Genomic DNA, 17907 nt, shown 5'->3' with positions numbered 1-17907 from the left:
TTCTTTCCCTTTAATTCCAAAAAATTGCACATGATTTTTTTTCTCTCACAGAAACACATGAGTTATTTGGTAAATAAAACATTTGTCAATATTTGAAACTTTCAGTAATAAAAATTCAGTTTAGCTTATTTGAATGTTTCCGTGACTGATTGTGTGGAAATTTTAACAGCAATGTACAAAACACTTGAATAAATTGCCTTATCTGCAGAATTATTGATAACTTTCCTCACAATAAATTCACAAGGACATAGAACTAACACATTGTCCATGCTATTCTGATCTGAGTTTTATACATACATATACTGGCATGGCTGTGCTGTTTCAAGTTGTCTTCTTTTTCTGTTTCCTAAGAAGTATTTGTTTAACCTGTTCAGTCACTATAAAGTGTTACAATTCTTATTTAGACGCAACACATAAATAGTGACCAAAAAGGTTTTGCTTTCACACGAGAGGAGCTAGAAAAAATTAAATGTACACATTTTCAATAGTTAGTAGGACTTACTATCATATGGAATTAAGGAGATATGTACATGTAGTTCGAGACTTCTGCTGAATAGAAATATGTGGGTCTACCCGTGCCTGTTTTCAAATTAGTCCATATTGAAGTTTAAAGGATCCAAAATTAAAATATGTTTGATTTCAACTGACATAAAAAAAAATGGTGTTATTTATATGCTCAATATACATCTGCGGTCATATCAGGCTGTGCATGGCAAAGCATTTTATTGCCTTTAGGTTTGTACTTTTTTTTTTTTGTCATGAAAATAAATTTGCTATCATGAGAATACCCTACTTTTACCTAAATTGTCAGTTTTTTTTACCAAACTTTTTTTATGTACCAGACAAAAGTTTATTCTGTGCTTATTTTGTAGACTTCCCTTGTTTACAATAGAGTTATGCCAATTTAATTTTGAGTCCATGTAGAGTCATTGAAAAATTAGTTTGAAATAACATCCAAACAATCCATGATCCTGTAATGAGACCAGTACCCAAATTCCATACATCTTAACATGTATGGTTAATTTCAAATCCTTTAAACTGGGATATAAAAAGAGATTTTGTTTTATTTCATGCTGTAACTATTATTTTTGGAAGAAAAGGATGTTCATGGTAACACATTTAATTTGCTCATTTTATTGGAACCCAATTGAACCTTTCCATAGATTCACCTGATAGTTACCTGTCCATTTAAACTTTTTGCAGTTCTATTGTCCCATTGAACAAACACAACAGGTATTGTTCTCTGTATAGTTTATAGTCACTTAGACCTTTAAATTTCTTCTAAGAGAAATCTATCACTTATTAATTAATGTACCAGAGTAAAAAGATGATAATAAGATAATTTCACATGGTGAAACAAAACTTGTAAGTTTTTTGCAGGTATTTTTTGTTGAATAGGTGCAATTTGGTTACTGAGTACAATTTTTGTACTGTGATGTTATATCATAAGTGTGTACTGCTAAAAAGGTTGAAATGTGAACCTGATAGTGATATAGTGATAAAGTACTTGGTAGACATGGTAGAGTGAAAATGTTTTGATCAGGGATAAACTGATGCATAAAATATGCAGGCGACTGCTGCAGCTTGAATTTTAAAGGATGTAGCCCACATTCTTCCAAGTAACATGCCCTATATACACATCATGGTTTATTCTCATGGGTTATCATAATAACTCCATCTTCCCATAAAATCCAATTTTGGACAATATTGAAGCATTATATACAGTAGTCGGTTCTAAATGTACTACTCAGACTCAAGTCTCCTTTTATGATTAACTCAGAGAGAGAAAACAAAACAGTTTCTATTTCCTGGGACTGTATAAGGTGTGACATAATCAATGAAAAGATGTCTTGAGAGTTTGCCATTTAGAAAGTACAGAATAAGAAGATTGTGAATTATTTGAATGTTTTAACTTTTCAACTTTTAAGACTTTTGTTAAGTTTTGAATTAGTCTGTGGACTACCAAAGGACCAGAGGGAGACCCTTTTCTTGGGGGGGAAATGATGATTATATAGGGAATAACTGAAGCATGACTGGAGCGCCCCGTCAGCCCCCCCCCCTTTTTATGAAAAATGCTGGATTCGCCATTGACTACATGAATAACCGTGATCACATTCAACTGTATAATTATCACTGTTCCTTGGTGTGGGGAATAATGATATGTGGCAGATGAACATAAGGAGTCATGGTCAACCAGTGCACCGGAGTTTACCCCGCATGGCTGACATGGTCAATTTGTAAAGAAATGCGAAATATATTGCTTGCAGAGGTTTTTTTCTGTGTTCCCATGGCTGGACGGAACTTTTACGCTAAATATGATATCGTTAACTATGATTTTGTGACTTTTGAATGAAGTACCTGTGATTATTTAGGACATTTGCTTTGACCTCACTGATAATGGAATGTTGAAGCAGACGAAACATGGCGTCGGATGTTGTTGTCATAACTTCGGTAATTTCCGTGGTACTATAAAATTTAAATAAGCTACACAAGTAGCCAACATTTCTGAATTCTTGTTTTTGCAAACAAATAAAAATTCATGTCGTATTTAACATCGAATTTGTTCCGTTCTGCCTGTTTTTACAAGATCGCGATTGAACGAGAATTTTGGCAGCCATTAATAAAAAATAATCGTACGAGATTTAACGAGAGCGACGAAACTTTTCAGATGGGTCGTCTAGCAAGAGTTATCGTTCTTTGTCCCAAAACGATGCTTCTACCATAAGTGCCAGCATAGCTGGCATACTAACCCGGAAGATGTCAGGAGATTTCTTGGATTTGTTGGCTATTACTGACGATTCATCAAACAGTTTAGCCAAATCAGCAAACCACTTACCGATTTGATGCCAAATCCAACTGTAAAGAAATCATCAAAGAAACACCAACAGAAACCATGGCAATGGGGAGAAGAACAGGAGTCAGCATTCAAGAGGTTAAAGGAGTTGCTTATATCAGCACCTATACTAGGATACGCCAACTGTGAATTACCCTATGAACTTCACACAGACGCCTCCGGTACAGCACTAGGAGCAGTTTTATACCAGGAACAACAGGGAATTAAGAGGGTAATCAGCTATGCCTGTAGAGGTCTTACAAAGTCGGAAAAGAGATACCCACCGCATAAACTGGAGTTTCTAGCACTGAAGTGGGCAGTTAGCGACAAGTTTAAAGATTATCTCTATGGAGGCAACTTCACGGTACTTACAGATAACAACCCCATGACCCATGTGCTTACAACAGCAAAGCTTGATGCCACTGGACACAGATGGTTGGCTGCTTTAGCCGCATTCAACTTTAACATCGTTTACCGTCCAGGAAAGAAGAATGGTGATGCAGATGGACTTAGTCGTCTACCACAACCAACTGACAAGGATTCAACCAACAGAGATACTATCTCCATAGAATCTGTAAAGACCATTTGTAATTCTATTCTTCCTGGAGCATACATTGACAGTGTTGCTGTTAACCCAGCTGTAATACCATCACAGGAAGAAGATATACCAGATACTGAGACAGTTGATTGGGCAACTGCACAGGCCATGGATCCTACCATCAAGTCTATTGTGAAGTACGTCATCGAAGGAAAGAAACCGACAACTGCAGATATTGGACCAACACCACTACTGTGACAGTTCCAATACCTCAAGATGAAAGATGGTGTACTTTACAAAGAAGTTACTATTGGAGAAGACAGGAAGTCACAGTTAGTTCTGCCATCAGCAAACATCAGCGTTGTATTAGAGGCACTTCACAGCGACATGGGACATCCCGGAAAGGATAGGACTCTATCACTGATTCGTGACAGATTTTACTGGCCTGGGATGGACAAAGATGTGGAGGATTGGATACAACAATGTGGTAGATGCATAAAGAGAAAAACACCAGCCCGTCAGAGAGCACCTTTGGTCAGCATTGAAACTCAGTTTCCACTTCAACTTGTCTGTTTGGATTTTCTCACACTTGAGCAGTCAAAAGGAGGTCACCAGAACATACTGGTTATTACCGACCATTTCACCAGATATGCTCAAGCAATAACAACCAGAAATCAAACAGCAAAGACCACAGCACAGGCACTCTTTGATAACTTTATTCTACATTACGGAATACCACAGAGGATCCATTCTGATCAGGGAGCTAATTTCGGAAGTAAAGTTATCAAGGAGCTATGCAATCTGACTGGAATGAAGAAGTCAAGGACTACACCCTATCATCCCATGGGGAACGGGATGTGCGAGAGATTTAACCGTACTCTTCTTGGTATGCTTGGAACCTTGGAATCTCATCAGAAAGCCAATTTGAAGTTCTACGTTTCACCCATGGTACATGCGTACAACTGTACCCGTCATGAGTCCACTGGAGTAGCACCCTACTTTCTAATGTTTGGAAGAAACCCAAGACTACCCATCGACTTAGCGTTTGGCCTACATAAAGATACCAAGTTACCAGCAACTCAGTATGTAAAGGATCTACGAGACAGATTATCACATGCATACCAACTTGCAGCTGAAGCATCAAATATTGCACAAGCCAATCAGAAGGAGGGTTACGATCTACGTGTAAGAGGAGCAGCAGTACAGAAGGGAGATCGTGTACTTGTAAAGATTGTGGCTTTTGACGGCAAGCACAAACTTGCGGATACATGGGAAGATACTCCATATGTAGTCACTGACCAGCCGAATTTAGATATTCCTGTTTTCACAGTTGTCAAAGAGAACGGAGAAGGACGATCAAGGAATCTCCACAGGAATTTATTGCTACCTGTAGGGTATATCAGAGAAGAAGCAACAACTATTATACCACAACCAGTTCCAAGACCTAGGACAAGATTACAGAGGACAATAGCTGAACACCGGACTACTTCAAGTGAGTCCAGTGATGAGTCATCTGATGAATCAGTGGATGATTTTGATGTATACTATGTGCTGGAGAGGACAGTTGACGGTGAACCTACATTCACTGATGAACCAGCTGTAGATGTAACAGAACCAGCACATGATGCCTTCATTCCATTAGGGGACGCCCAGCCTGAGGGGAACCAAAGGCCAGAATTTGAGACAGATTCAGGAAGCGCTTCAGATATTGTTGAGGATGTTATTCAACAGGAGGACACACCTGTGAAACAGGAAGAGCAACCTCAGGAACAAGAAATGTCACCGGTACCTGTCAGACGATCAGGGAGAGAACGTAAACCACCAGCATGGATTTCTTCTGGTCTGTACGACATCCAAGCTATTGGGACAACCTCTGTTGGTCATACTAGCACCATGGAATATTCGAAGCCAACACCTGAGTGGCAAGAGAAGGCTGAATATATAACATCTTTAGCTAGAACACCATTATTCTCAGGATTACAGCGAGAAGCAGCCTTAGCCATTCTAGATATAGTGAACCACCATTAGTTTGAGGAATGACGGGACGTCATTTTATAGCTGGGGGGAATGTGTGGTAGAGCTATATTTTTATTTTTTATGTTAATTAAGTTTTATGTTATTAGAATATATACTGGATATATTCTATTTACATTTATTATAATTTGTAGTCTGCTAGTTAATGCAGGTAGAACATTTCCTATTGTTTATATCTTTTCTATTGGTCACTATGATTTAGGCGGGAATCTTTTGTTTAACTATTCTTTGTTCTGGTCACTTGGCTAAAATATTTATATGAAGTGGTAGCCATTTTCTTCAGCTCTATTGGAAGTTGTTATATCTTTAATTTGGCTCTTGAAATAGTCTAGGACTTTCATATTCTTTTATAAGGTCAGTTTATTACTAATATATTCATTACAATACCATTCCAGTTTTAATGTCCAAGAGTGAGTGATATTTAAGTGTATAATTGAATGAATAGGTGACCGTATTATGAAAGGTGTGTGCGATTGATTAAATAGTAAAGCTATGTGTAAACTATTCATAACTCATAAAGTAATAAAGATAAACTCGATAATATAGTTTTATTTGTAAGATTTAATAAACTATATAAAATCTACATAAAACTGGTAAAAGTATTATTTATACTTTAATTTCTAGTAACATTAATATATAATCTATTTTAACAGTTTGTATGAGTGAGCGTTAAATGATTTCATACCTCTTTAAAGTTAATACAAGTAAATATTTGATTAACCAGATTTAAGGATAGATAACTCTGATTATTCTAATCTAGCAGTATAAATAAGGTTTCTATGAAATAAAGAACCTAAGACCTATCAACGTGTTTGTGTTTATTTAAATACATGGGAAGCACGACTACAATAAATTGTTCAAATAAGGCCTTTGAAAATAGTGGAATTAATTACTTTTGGAGTGTCAAAAACTCGTTGTAAGTACTTGATAAATTGCATGCATATATTGGTGATTTTGAATCTATTCAAAGTTTAGATTTTTCTACCCTATATACCACTTTGCCTCATATTCTTATTAAGAAAAAAATTACATCCCTAATTAACTGGGCATTTAAAAAGTCGAAATGAGAGTACATATGTTCAAACTCTTTTAGATTATTTTTTAGTAGCAATAAACAAAAGAACTATGTCAGTTGAACATGCTTTGATACTATTTATGCGCTTGAATTTTTACTTTATAACATTTTTGTTCGCTTTGGAGATTCCGTATATCGTCAAGTTATTGGAATTCCAATGGGGACTTACTGTGCACCACTTATCGCGGACCTGTTTTTGTATTGTTATGAGTTACAATTAATGACTAAAATTAGCAAAGACCCATCAAAACAACATTTGATACAAAAATGTTACAATACTTTTAGATATTTGGATGATATTTTGGCTCTCAATAATGACGACTTCCGTATGTATACTAAAGAAATTTATCCTGTAGAACTTACTTTAAATAAAGCTAATGATAACTATGATATTTCACATCCAATTTTTTATGTAAATATTCTTTATAAAGCACAAAAATGTCAGTATTCTCATCAGAAACTAACAAAACCTTTAAATAGACTTATTAAACGGGATATAGTTACGATGCTGTTGTCAGGTTATTGAAGATTGCATATTTTGGCTTCAATATTGATTCACTGATAGGGTCTTTGCATCGGAACTAAACACATTTATTTCTTAAAAAAAGTTGTTGGCATGACACGGCTTATGTTCTTCTCATATATTTTATGATAGTATGATACTCAACCCTTAACGGGAGGGATTGTTCCTGATATTTATATGATGAACACATAATCTTTCACTCAGTTTAATTGAGGTCTGGAGCTGGCATGTCAGTTAACTGCTAGTAGTCTGGTTTTTTTTTTATGTATTATTGTCATTTTATTTATTTTCTTTTGTTACATCTTTTGACATCGAACTCGGACTTCTCTTGAACTGAATTTTAATGTGCGTATTGGTATGCTTCTACTTTTCTACATTGGCTAGAGGTATTAGGGGGGGGGGGGGGGGGGGTTGAGATCTCATAAACATGTCTAACCCGACGCAATTTTGCGCCTTTCCCAAGTCGCCTCTGGTTTTTGTTAGTCTTGTATGATTTAGAATTTTAGTTTCTTGTGTATAATTCGGAGTTTAGTATGACATCCATTATCACTGTACTATTATGCATATTTTAGGGGCCAGCTGAAGGACACCTACGGGTGCGGGAATTCTCGCTACATTGGAGACCCATTGGTTGCCATCGACTGTGTTATGCTCTATGGTCGGGTGGTTGTCGCTTTGACATATTCACCATTTCCTTTCTCAATTTTGATAACTATGTGTCTGATCCAATTTTGTATTCTATAAACGGCATCTATATATTTACACTACAAATCTACAACTCTCAGTCTATGGCTACACGTGCTGATCTTATCTATATTCATGCATAATATTCATTATCTGTGTATGCGTATCAAAATCGTTTCATACGCGATGATGACCAGCCAGTACACATTGTAAGGATTTTATTCACCAGTATTAAAAAAGAGAAACATTACAGTACGAACAGTAATCTATTTTTTTTCATTTGACATTACTTTGAAAGTAACGTAGTAACAAGCACAGGTTATATAGTATATAACTGCTTTTTTAAAATGTTAATTGTCTTAATTAATCTTATTTGTAGAGATGTTGGATATTTTCAAGGAAAAACCTCACATCTCCAGTGTACTTTTGTACATGGTCAAATAAACTTAGGTCATCTCTAAATTACTGTGTATTGCCTGTATCTCAGATCATACCTATGATTGCTCACATGGTGAGGTTACCTCAGATATTCTCTGTATGATTGAACATTGTGAGGTTACCTGAAATCACCTCTATATTGCTGTACATAGTGAGGTTACTCTGTATTACTGCACATACTCGAATTACCACAGTTTGTATAAACTTTACAAAACACTATTTTTTTAGTTTTCCTCAGGCCACTTGAGCATTTCTATACATGACCAAGTGCACATGTTAACTAATGTCATCTCTTAACTACTGTATATAAAAGTGTAAACTCAGAATACCTCTGTATGTTAGAATATGGTGAGGTTACCTAAGGTCACAACTTCATGGTCATTGTACCAGCTTCATGTTACCACAGATAAACTTTGCAAAACGCTTATTTTCTGGAAACCTCAGGTTACCACAATTGAATGTTCATGAATCCCTTCGTCAGCTTAGTCCAGATTACATCTATGTTCTTTTATTCATGGACAGGCTACCTCAGGTCATCTGTAAATTACTGAAAATGACCAGATTACCTCAGGTCATCTGTACATTACATCAGAGGAAAATCAATACGAAAAGTTTATAATCACATGGCAAAATCAAATAACAAACCAGGGAACCATTATACTACTCTGCATGGTAAGGTTACCTCAGGGAACCATGGTACTACTGTGGATGGTCAGGTTACTTCAAGGAGCCATTGTTCTACTGTGCATAGTCAGGTTACCTCAGGGATCCATTGTACTACTATGCATGGTCATGTTACCGCAGGTAACCATTGCACTACTGTGCATGGTCAGGTTACTCAGGGAACCACTATACAAATGTGCATGGTCAGGTTACCTCAGGGAACCATTGTACTAATGTGCATGGTCAGGTTATCTCAGGGAATCATTGAACTGCTTTGCATGGTGAGGTTACCTTAGTGAACCATTGTACTACTGTGCATGGTCAGGTGACCTCAGATAACCATTGTACCTGGTGTATGGTCAGTTTATATTAGATCACCACTGTACATTGTCCTTGTACCAGCTGCATGTTACCATAAATAAGCTTTGCAAAACACATATTTTCTGAAAACATCAGGTTATCACAATTGATTTACATGGTCATAACTCCCTTGTTCAGCTTAATCCAGATCACATCTATGTGATTTTGTGCACGGACAGGTTACCTCAGGTTAACTGTAAATTACTGTACATGACCAGGTTTTTTTAGGTTATATGTAAATTACTATACATGATCAGGTTACCTTAGGGAACCATTATACTACTGTCCATGGTCAGATTACCTCGGGGAACCTTTGAACTACTGTGCATGACTTTTTTACCCAAGGTCAGCCCAAATTATTGTACATTGTCTCATTTGTATGAATGAACATGGTCAGGATACCCTAGGTCATTACTGTACATTGTCATGTTATCAGCTTCATGTTTGCCCAGGGAATCATTGTACTACTGTGCATGGTCGGGTTACTTCAAAGAACCATTGTACTATTGTGCCTCGTCAGGTTACCTCAGGAAACCACTGTACAACTGTGCATGATCAAGTCTCCTCAAGGAATAATTTTAATACTGTGTATGGTCAAGTCTCCTCATGGAATCATTGTAATACTGTGCATCGTCAACTCTCCTCAGTAAACCATTGTAATAATGTGCATGGTCATGGTACCTCAGGGAACCATTGTTCTACTGTGCATTGTCATGTTACCTCAGGGAATCATTTTACTACTGTGCATTGTCAGGTTTCATCAGGAAACCATTGTACTACTGTGCAGGGTCAGGTTTTCTAAGGAACCACTGTACAACTGTGCATGGTCAGGTTCACTCAGGAAACCATTGTACTACTGTGCATGGTAGGTTGACTCAGGAAATCATCATACTACTGTGCATTGTCAGGTTTCCTCAGGGAACCATTGTACTTCTGTACATGGTCATGTTACCTCAGGGAACCACTGTACTACTGTGAATTGTCAGGTTACCTCAGGGAACCATTGTACTACTGTGCATTGTCATGTTACCTCAGCGAACCATTGTACTACTGTGCATGAACAGGTTACCTCAGGGAACCATTGTTCTTCTGTGTATGGCCATGTTATCTTAGGAATCATTGTATTACTGTGCATGGTCAGGTTACTACAGAGAACCACTGTACTACTCTGTATGGTCATGTTACCCCAGGGAACCACTGTTCAACTGGGCATGGTCATATAACCTCAGGGAAATGTTGTTCTTCTTTGCATGGTCATGGGATCTCAGGGAACCATTGTACTGTTGTGTATTGTGAGTTTACCTCAAGGAACCAGTGCACTAGGATGCATGGTCATGTTACCTCAGGGAACCAATGCACTACTGTGCATGGTCAGGTTTCCTCAGGCAACCCTTGTACTACTGTGCATGGTAGGTAACCTCAGGGAATCATTGTACTTCTGTACATGGTCAGGTTACTTCAGGGAACAATTGTACTACTGTACATGGTCATGTTACTTCAGGGAAACATTGTACTACTCTGCATGGTCTGTGTATCTCAGGGAACAATTGTACTACTGTACATGGTCATGTTACCTCATGGAACCATTGTACTACTGTGCATGGTCAGGTTACCTTAGGGATTCATTGTACTACTGTGTATGGTAGGTAACCTAAGGGAATCATTGTACTTCTGTGCATGATCAGGTTTCCTCAGGGATTCATTGTACTACTGTGTATGGTAAGTTACCTCAGGAAATCATTGTACTACTGTGTATGGTTAGGTTACCTCAGGAAACCATTTTACTTCTGTGCATGGTAGGTAACCTCAGGGATTCATTGTACTTCTGTGCATGATCAGGTTACTTCATGGAACCATTTTACTACTGTGCATGATCAGATTTCCTCGGGGAACAATTGTACTTCTGTGTATGGCCATGTTACCTTAGGGAATCATTGTACTACTGTGCATGGTCAGGTTACTACACGGAACCACTGTACTACTGTACATGGCCAGGTTACCCTAGGAAACCACTGTACAACTGGGCATGGTCAGGTAACCTCAGGAAATCATTGTACTACTGTGCAGGGAACCTTTATACTATTGTGAATGGTCAAGTCTCCCCAAGGAATCATTGTTCTACTGTACATGGTCATGATACCTCAGAGAACCATTGTACTGTTGTGTAATGTGAGGTTAAAGGGTTATATTTCTTGTTATTGTTATGATTCATTAATGAAGAAGATGTATTGTTTATGCGATGTACATGTAAAGGCGATCTCAGTTTACTTCAGTTAAGTGGGTTATATTTGTAATTATTTCGGGTTACCTCAGGTACTCCTGTTATGAAAGAATGCTTATTAGATAGTTTTCTAGTGTAAACATTTATGTTGTAATCAAACAATGTCTTTATCTTACATATTATTTATGTGATATTTAGAAAATGCGATTTGTCTTAACTCGAATGGATTATACTTGTTTCTATTTTATTGGTTACCTGAGGTAACCCTGTCATGGCAGAATACATTGTAGATACTTTGCTGGTATATGCATTTATGCTTATATAAACCAACTTCTTCATTTTTAATGCAGGAATTCATTGAAGTTATATTGTTTATGTGATGTATATGTAAAGGTGATCTGAATTAACTTGAGTTAAATAGGTTGTATTTGTTGTTATTGTATTGGTTACCTCAGGTAACCCTGCTATGAAAGAATTCTTAGTAGATAAGTTGATAGTGTATACATTTATATTTAAATCACACAATTTTTTTAATTAGAAATGTAGGACTTCATAGATTTGTATAGTTTATGTGATGTATATATATTTAAGTTAGATGGGTTATCCTTGTTGTTATTGTTAAGGTTACCCGAGGTTACCCTGTAATGAGTAACTCCTTCATCAACACTTTGCTAGTAATTACATTAATTGTAATAAACAAATGTATTTATTTTAAATGTAGAACTTCATGAAAGTTGTTTATCTGATGTACATGTAAAGATGACCTCAGTTAACTTCAGTTAAGTGGGTTGTATTTGTAATTATGGCTGGGGTTACCTCAGGTACCCATGTTATGAAGAATGCTTTTAAGATAGTTCGCTAGTGTAAACATTTATATTGTAATCAAACAATTTCTTTATTTTAAATGTAGGTATTCATCGATGTGTATTGTTTATGTGATATTTCGGAAAGGCGACTGAAGATAACTTGATATGAATGGATAATACTTGTTGCTATTTTATGGGTTACCTGAGGTAACCCTGTCATGATAGAATATTTAGTAGATACTTTGCTAGTATATGCATTTATTGTGTAATAAACCAACTTCTTCATTTCTAATGTAGGCATTCATTGAAGTTATATTGTTTATGTGATGTATATGTAAAGGTGATCTGAATTAACTTGAGTTAAATAGGTTGTATTTGTTGTTATTGTTTTGGTTACATCAGGTAACCCTGCTATGAAAGAATTCTTAGTAGATACTTTGCTAGTGTATACATTCATATTGTAATACCACAATTTTTTAATTTGAAATGTAGAACTTCATAGATTTGTAGTGTTTATGTGATATATATTTTATTAAATGTGACCTGAGGCAACTTGAGTAAAAAGGGTTATATTACTTGTTATTGTTATGGTTACCTAAGGTAACCCTTTCATGTAAGAATACTTCGTAGAAAGTTTTCCAGAATATACATTTAAGTTGCAATAAATCATTTACTTTTTAATTTTGGACTTCATAGAATATGTATTGTTTATATGATATTTAGGAAAGGCGACTAAAGTTAACTTCATTTGAATTGATTATATTTACTGTTATTTTTGGGGTTACCTGAGATAACCCAGTTATGAAAGAATACTATGTAGATACTTTGCTGGTATATTCATTGATGTTGTAATAACACAATTTCTCAATTTAAAATGTAGGACTTCATAGATTTGTATTGTTTATGCGATGTATAGATATATGTTACCTGAGTAAACTTGAGTTAAATGGGTTGTATTTGTTGTAATTATTAGGTTACCTGAGGTTATCCTGTAATGAATGAATTGTTCGTAGATACGTTGCTAGTGTTAACATTAATTGTATTAAGCAAACTTCTTAATTTCAAATGTAGGACTTCATGAAAGTTTTATTGTTTATGTGTTGTACATGTAAAGGTTACCTCAGTTAACTTCAGTTAAGTGGGTTATATTTGTAATTATGTCTGGGGTTACCTCAGGTACCCATGACATGAAGAATGCTTTTTAGATAGTTTGCTAGTGTAAACATATATGTTGTAATTGGAAAATGTCTTTGTTATAAATGTAGGACTTCATAGATGTGTATTATTTATGTGATATATCGGGAAGGCGACTTCAGTTAACTTGATATGAATGGATAATACTTGTTGCTATTTGATGGGTTACCTGAGGTAACCCTGTCATGATAGAATACTTAGTAGATACTTTGCTAGTATATGCATGTATGCTGTAATATTCCAACTTCTTCATTTTTAATGTAGGAATTCATATTAGTTATATTGTTTATGTGATGTATATGTAAATGTGATCTGAATTTACTTGAGTTAAATAAGTTTTATTTGTTTTTTTTTGTATTGGTTACCTCAGGTAACCATGCTATGAAATAATTCTTAGTATATATTTTGTAAGTGTATACTTTTATATTTTAATTACACAATTTCTTAATTTGAAAATGCAGGACTTCAAAGATTTGTATTGTTTATGTGATGCATATATATTCAAAGTTGATACCTGAGTTAACTTGAGTTAAATGGTTTGTATTTGTTGTTATTATTGGGTTACCTGAGGTAACCCTGTAATGAATGAATTATTCGTAGATACGTTGCTAGTGTTTACATTAATTGTAATAAACAAACTTCTTTATTTCAAATGAAGGACTTCATGAAAGTTGTATTGTGTATGTGATGCACATGTAAAGGTGACCTCAGTTAACTTTAGTTAAGTGGGTTATATTTGTTATTATGTCTGGGGTTACCTCAAGTACCCATGACATGAAGAATGCTTTTAAGATAGTTTGCTAGTGTAAACATTTATGTTGTTATCGGACAATTTCTTTATTTTAAATGTAGGACTTCATCAAAGTTGTATTGTTTATGTGATGCACATGTAAAGGTGACCTAAGTTTACTTCAGTTAAGTGGGTTATATTTGTAATTATGTCTGGGGTTACCTCAGGTACCCATGACATGAAGAATGCTTTTTAGAATGTTTGCTTTTGTAAACATATATGTTGTAATCGAATAATTTCTTAGTGATTAAGATATGAAGCTTTTGGTCTGAAACAATCAAATGACATCTCATAGGAGTTATTGTCCCTGCTTTTAAAGATAATTGGAACATTACTCAAACTTGGCACATGATAAAAGTCACAAGGTCTTTCGCAAAATGTTAGTTGTCACATGACCTTGGAAAAGACCAACCGAAAGTGACCTTAAGAAAAACGGAAGTAGCCATTTTTGCACTTATTTCATTGAAAAGTACCTAGAAACTATAGTTTGGTATAAAATACGCATATATTTACCTGTCAATAAAGACCGGAAATGACCTGCATTCACCGGAAGTACATATGATCTTTAGGCAATAGTATACAGAAACCATATACATTTGGAATCAGTGTGAGTAAAGCTATCATATGAGACTAGCAGTGACATCTTTATAAACCGGAAGTTGACATTTATCTCCCTTATTTCTTGAGAAAAAAAATTATAAAACATATATTTATTGAATCAGTACAAAGAAACCTATAATAGAGAATTCTCGATATCTGACTTTACTAACGTCATACATAAAGTATACGTAAGAAATCACTATTAAGACTATATTTGAGATTGAATTGTCTCCCTTTTTTCCGAAGATTAAAATGCAATCAGCTATAATTTCGCCATTATCTTCATATTTATTCTTAATCCAATTAGGATATTTGAATTAAAACAACAGTGTTGTAGGGAAAAATGGTTATTTTCAGGTAGATAATCATGGATACATTGGACAATGAAAACAATCTTTTGTTGGTTGATACTGCACGTGTTAGTCTTTTTTGTTTATTAGAAAAAAACAAACGATCAAAAACCAGATACAGCCCAATGCCATTAATGGGCTGTTTCCTGCTTTGCGGTCTGGTGTCGTCTTTATGAAATGTTTTCGTCTTTCATTTTTTTTTATACTTCGTCATCCTGAGCTCTAATATCTCAGATCGTTAATCTATGTCTTAGCTTAGACTATATATTACAAGTTATTTATTGTGAATTGTTGCAACTGTCTTTTTAAACTAATTTTTCATCGTCTGACGTTGCATCGATTTCTAAACTTAGGAGAGAATTTTGAGTCGGTAAACATGTTTGTCCACCACCATAATTTATGCTCGGTCATATGCTACTCAGTGCTTGACTTTGTTGCTGTTTATAATATTTGTATTTGGTTCGAACATGTTTGTTTTCTCGTTTTAATTCCCTTGCCTTTTCCTTTCCAAAATAGAGATTTCGCCAGTGCATTTAAGCTTATATGCATGTCTTTAACTTGAAAAAAACTGTTTTGATTTTTTTAGTATATAGTGATTCTGGTAACTTAAAATTATTGACCATAACATCTCAAGAAAAATAATCGTTATTATTAAAAGTAAAGGAAGATATAAAGAGCTGATATCCAGTTTAGGATTCAATAACTTAAGACACTGCTATACATCTGTTATACTTTGTTTAAAATGCCAAGGGTAAATTATTAAGTCAAAGCATATTATTATTATATACGATTATAACTGAAATAAAAAATCTCAAAATACAAAGATCACCTTACGTTGTTGACCGTCTATCCACGATATTCACACCAAAATAGGTTGTATCTAATTTAATGTTGTGTTTGACGTTTAGTTATCTTTACTAGTATTTTGAAGCTTTTTCTTCGAAAAAAACCTTCAGATATACCTTTGTATATAGTCAAGTCAGAATCAACATGTGTGAAATTAAAAAAAATCAAATGATAAATATTAAATTTAGGGTTGAAACAAAACTTCACGCCAACATATAAATATGTCGTATATCTTATTTCAAGATATAATATATATATATATAATATAGTTCTTGTTTGTTTTTTGTAGTCAGTACATAATTAAGGCAATCTGAAATTGAGCCCTTGGTCTGGACTTAAGTTCAACAACGAAGGTCATACGGTAACCAACAGTTGCTTAACATCAACATTAGTCCCCCTGGTAATTAACTATCTGATTGTTAATACTGTTAGATATCGATTATTCATCTCATGATCTCTTGTCGTTGAACAAAGGATTTTTTTAAAAATTTGATTCTTTATTGCTTCAAATATAGAATCATATTTAAAACAGTGTGGTCCTGGCCATTGATTGACGACCTAAATTATCCCATTGACTGGGACAGATTAGGTGAACGTTTGTCGGTAACAATCACTGCTCACTATGTACTTGTTAAAGACACTGAATCTGTGGGGTCATCAAAGGTTCTCAACACCTAAATAAAGCAATTCGAAAAACGAATCCAGAATAATACGATGTGTTGATTTATATCAATAATATAAATCAAAACATAAAGGTTATTCCTGAATAATTTTTGAATTATTTTATTATTAAAGGCGTTAAGAACCTTTGGTGACCCCACAGTTTAAATTCTATAATAAGTAATAAAGTGAGCAATGGTCGTTACCGACAAACGTTCACCTAATCTGTCCCAGTCAATGGGATAATTTAGGTCGTCAATCAATGGCCAGGACCACACTGTTTTGAAAATGATTCTACTTCAAATTTTTTGTACGAAAAAAATGACTCTCCGTACCAAATATTTACACACAGAAAAAAGGGTGTGGTTCCTTCTATGATCTTAACATTAGAAAAAAAATTGAACGCCTGAGTTGATATCTCCTTGTCATATTCTACCAAACATCTCTTTCAACGAGTATCCACAGTAAGGATGGTCTCATAAATGCAACGAAGTTTATGTTTTTGGGAGGAACTTCTTGCAAATACGTTTACGAAATATCGAATAAAACAAGTGTGAACACAGGCTAGCGTGGATTGTATCCAGCATAAAAGAGAATTACACGGTAAAACTCATAAGACCCAAACAAATTCGAAATTTATCTGGATTTTATCATGAACATGTGCCAGCCAGACAATACCACCAGATAGACCACCAGAAAGACAGATATACTGACAGATAAGACCACCAGACTGACAAGACCATTAGACAAACATACCGACAGACAGCCACACAAACAACACCACTAGACAGACACACAATAGAGACAACCAAACAGACACAGACAGACAAGACAACTAGACAGATAGCCAGATCTGACCAGACCACTAGATAGACAGACCAGACCACCAGACAGACAGACAGACACATCAGATAAATAGACATACAGACCAGAAAACCAAACAGACAGACATTCAATTTAGTTTAGTTTAAACATATTTATTTATAGTGGATTGGGAAACAAGTTTTGCAACTTATATTAATCCCTTTCCACTTTGCGGGTGCGAGTGCTGCCTTGTAGCGGCATTAGCCTGCTCTTTTTCGAAATCTACAAGGGTATCTTTAACGTGCAAGAGATATGACTCTCTCTTAACACGACAAGACCACCAGACAGACAATTAAGACATCCAGACTAGACCACCAAACAGACAGACAGACAAGACCACCAGACAGACATACATACAGACAGACAAGACCACCAGACAGACATACAAACAAGACAACCAGACAGACAGACAGACAGACAGACAAATA

General features: G+C 35.3%; 1 protein-coding gene across 1 annotated transcript; it reads left to right on the top strand.

The window, feature by feature from the left end:
- The first annotated feature begins 3647 nt into the window (after positions 1–3647).
- On the top strand, positions 3648–5399 carry LOC134699038 (uncharacterized). Its single transcript, XM_063560725.1, has one exon. The coding sequence runs from the start codon at positions 3648–3650 to the stop codon at positions 5397–5399; it is 1752 nt and encodes a 583-aa protein (XP_063416795.1).
- The last annotated feature ends 12508 nt before the right edge of the window (positions 5400–17907 follow it).

This window comes from Mytilus trossulus, unplaced genomic scaffold (genome assembly GCF_036588685.1).
Source record: "Mytilus trossulus isolate FHL-02 unplaced genomic scaffold, PNRI_Mtr1.1.1.hap1 h1tg000024l__unscaffolded, whole genome shotgun sequence".
Lineage (NCBI taxonomy): Eukaryota > Metazoa > Mollusca > Bivalvia > Mytilida > Mytilidae > Mytilus > Mytilus trossulus.
Note: the sequence above shows the minus strand (reverse complement) of the source record. Positions and strands in the feature narration are given on the sequence as shown.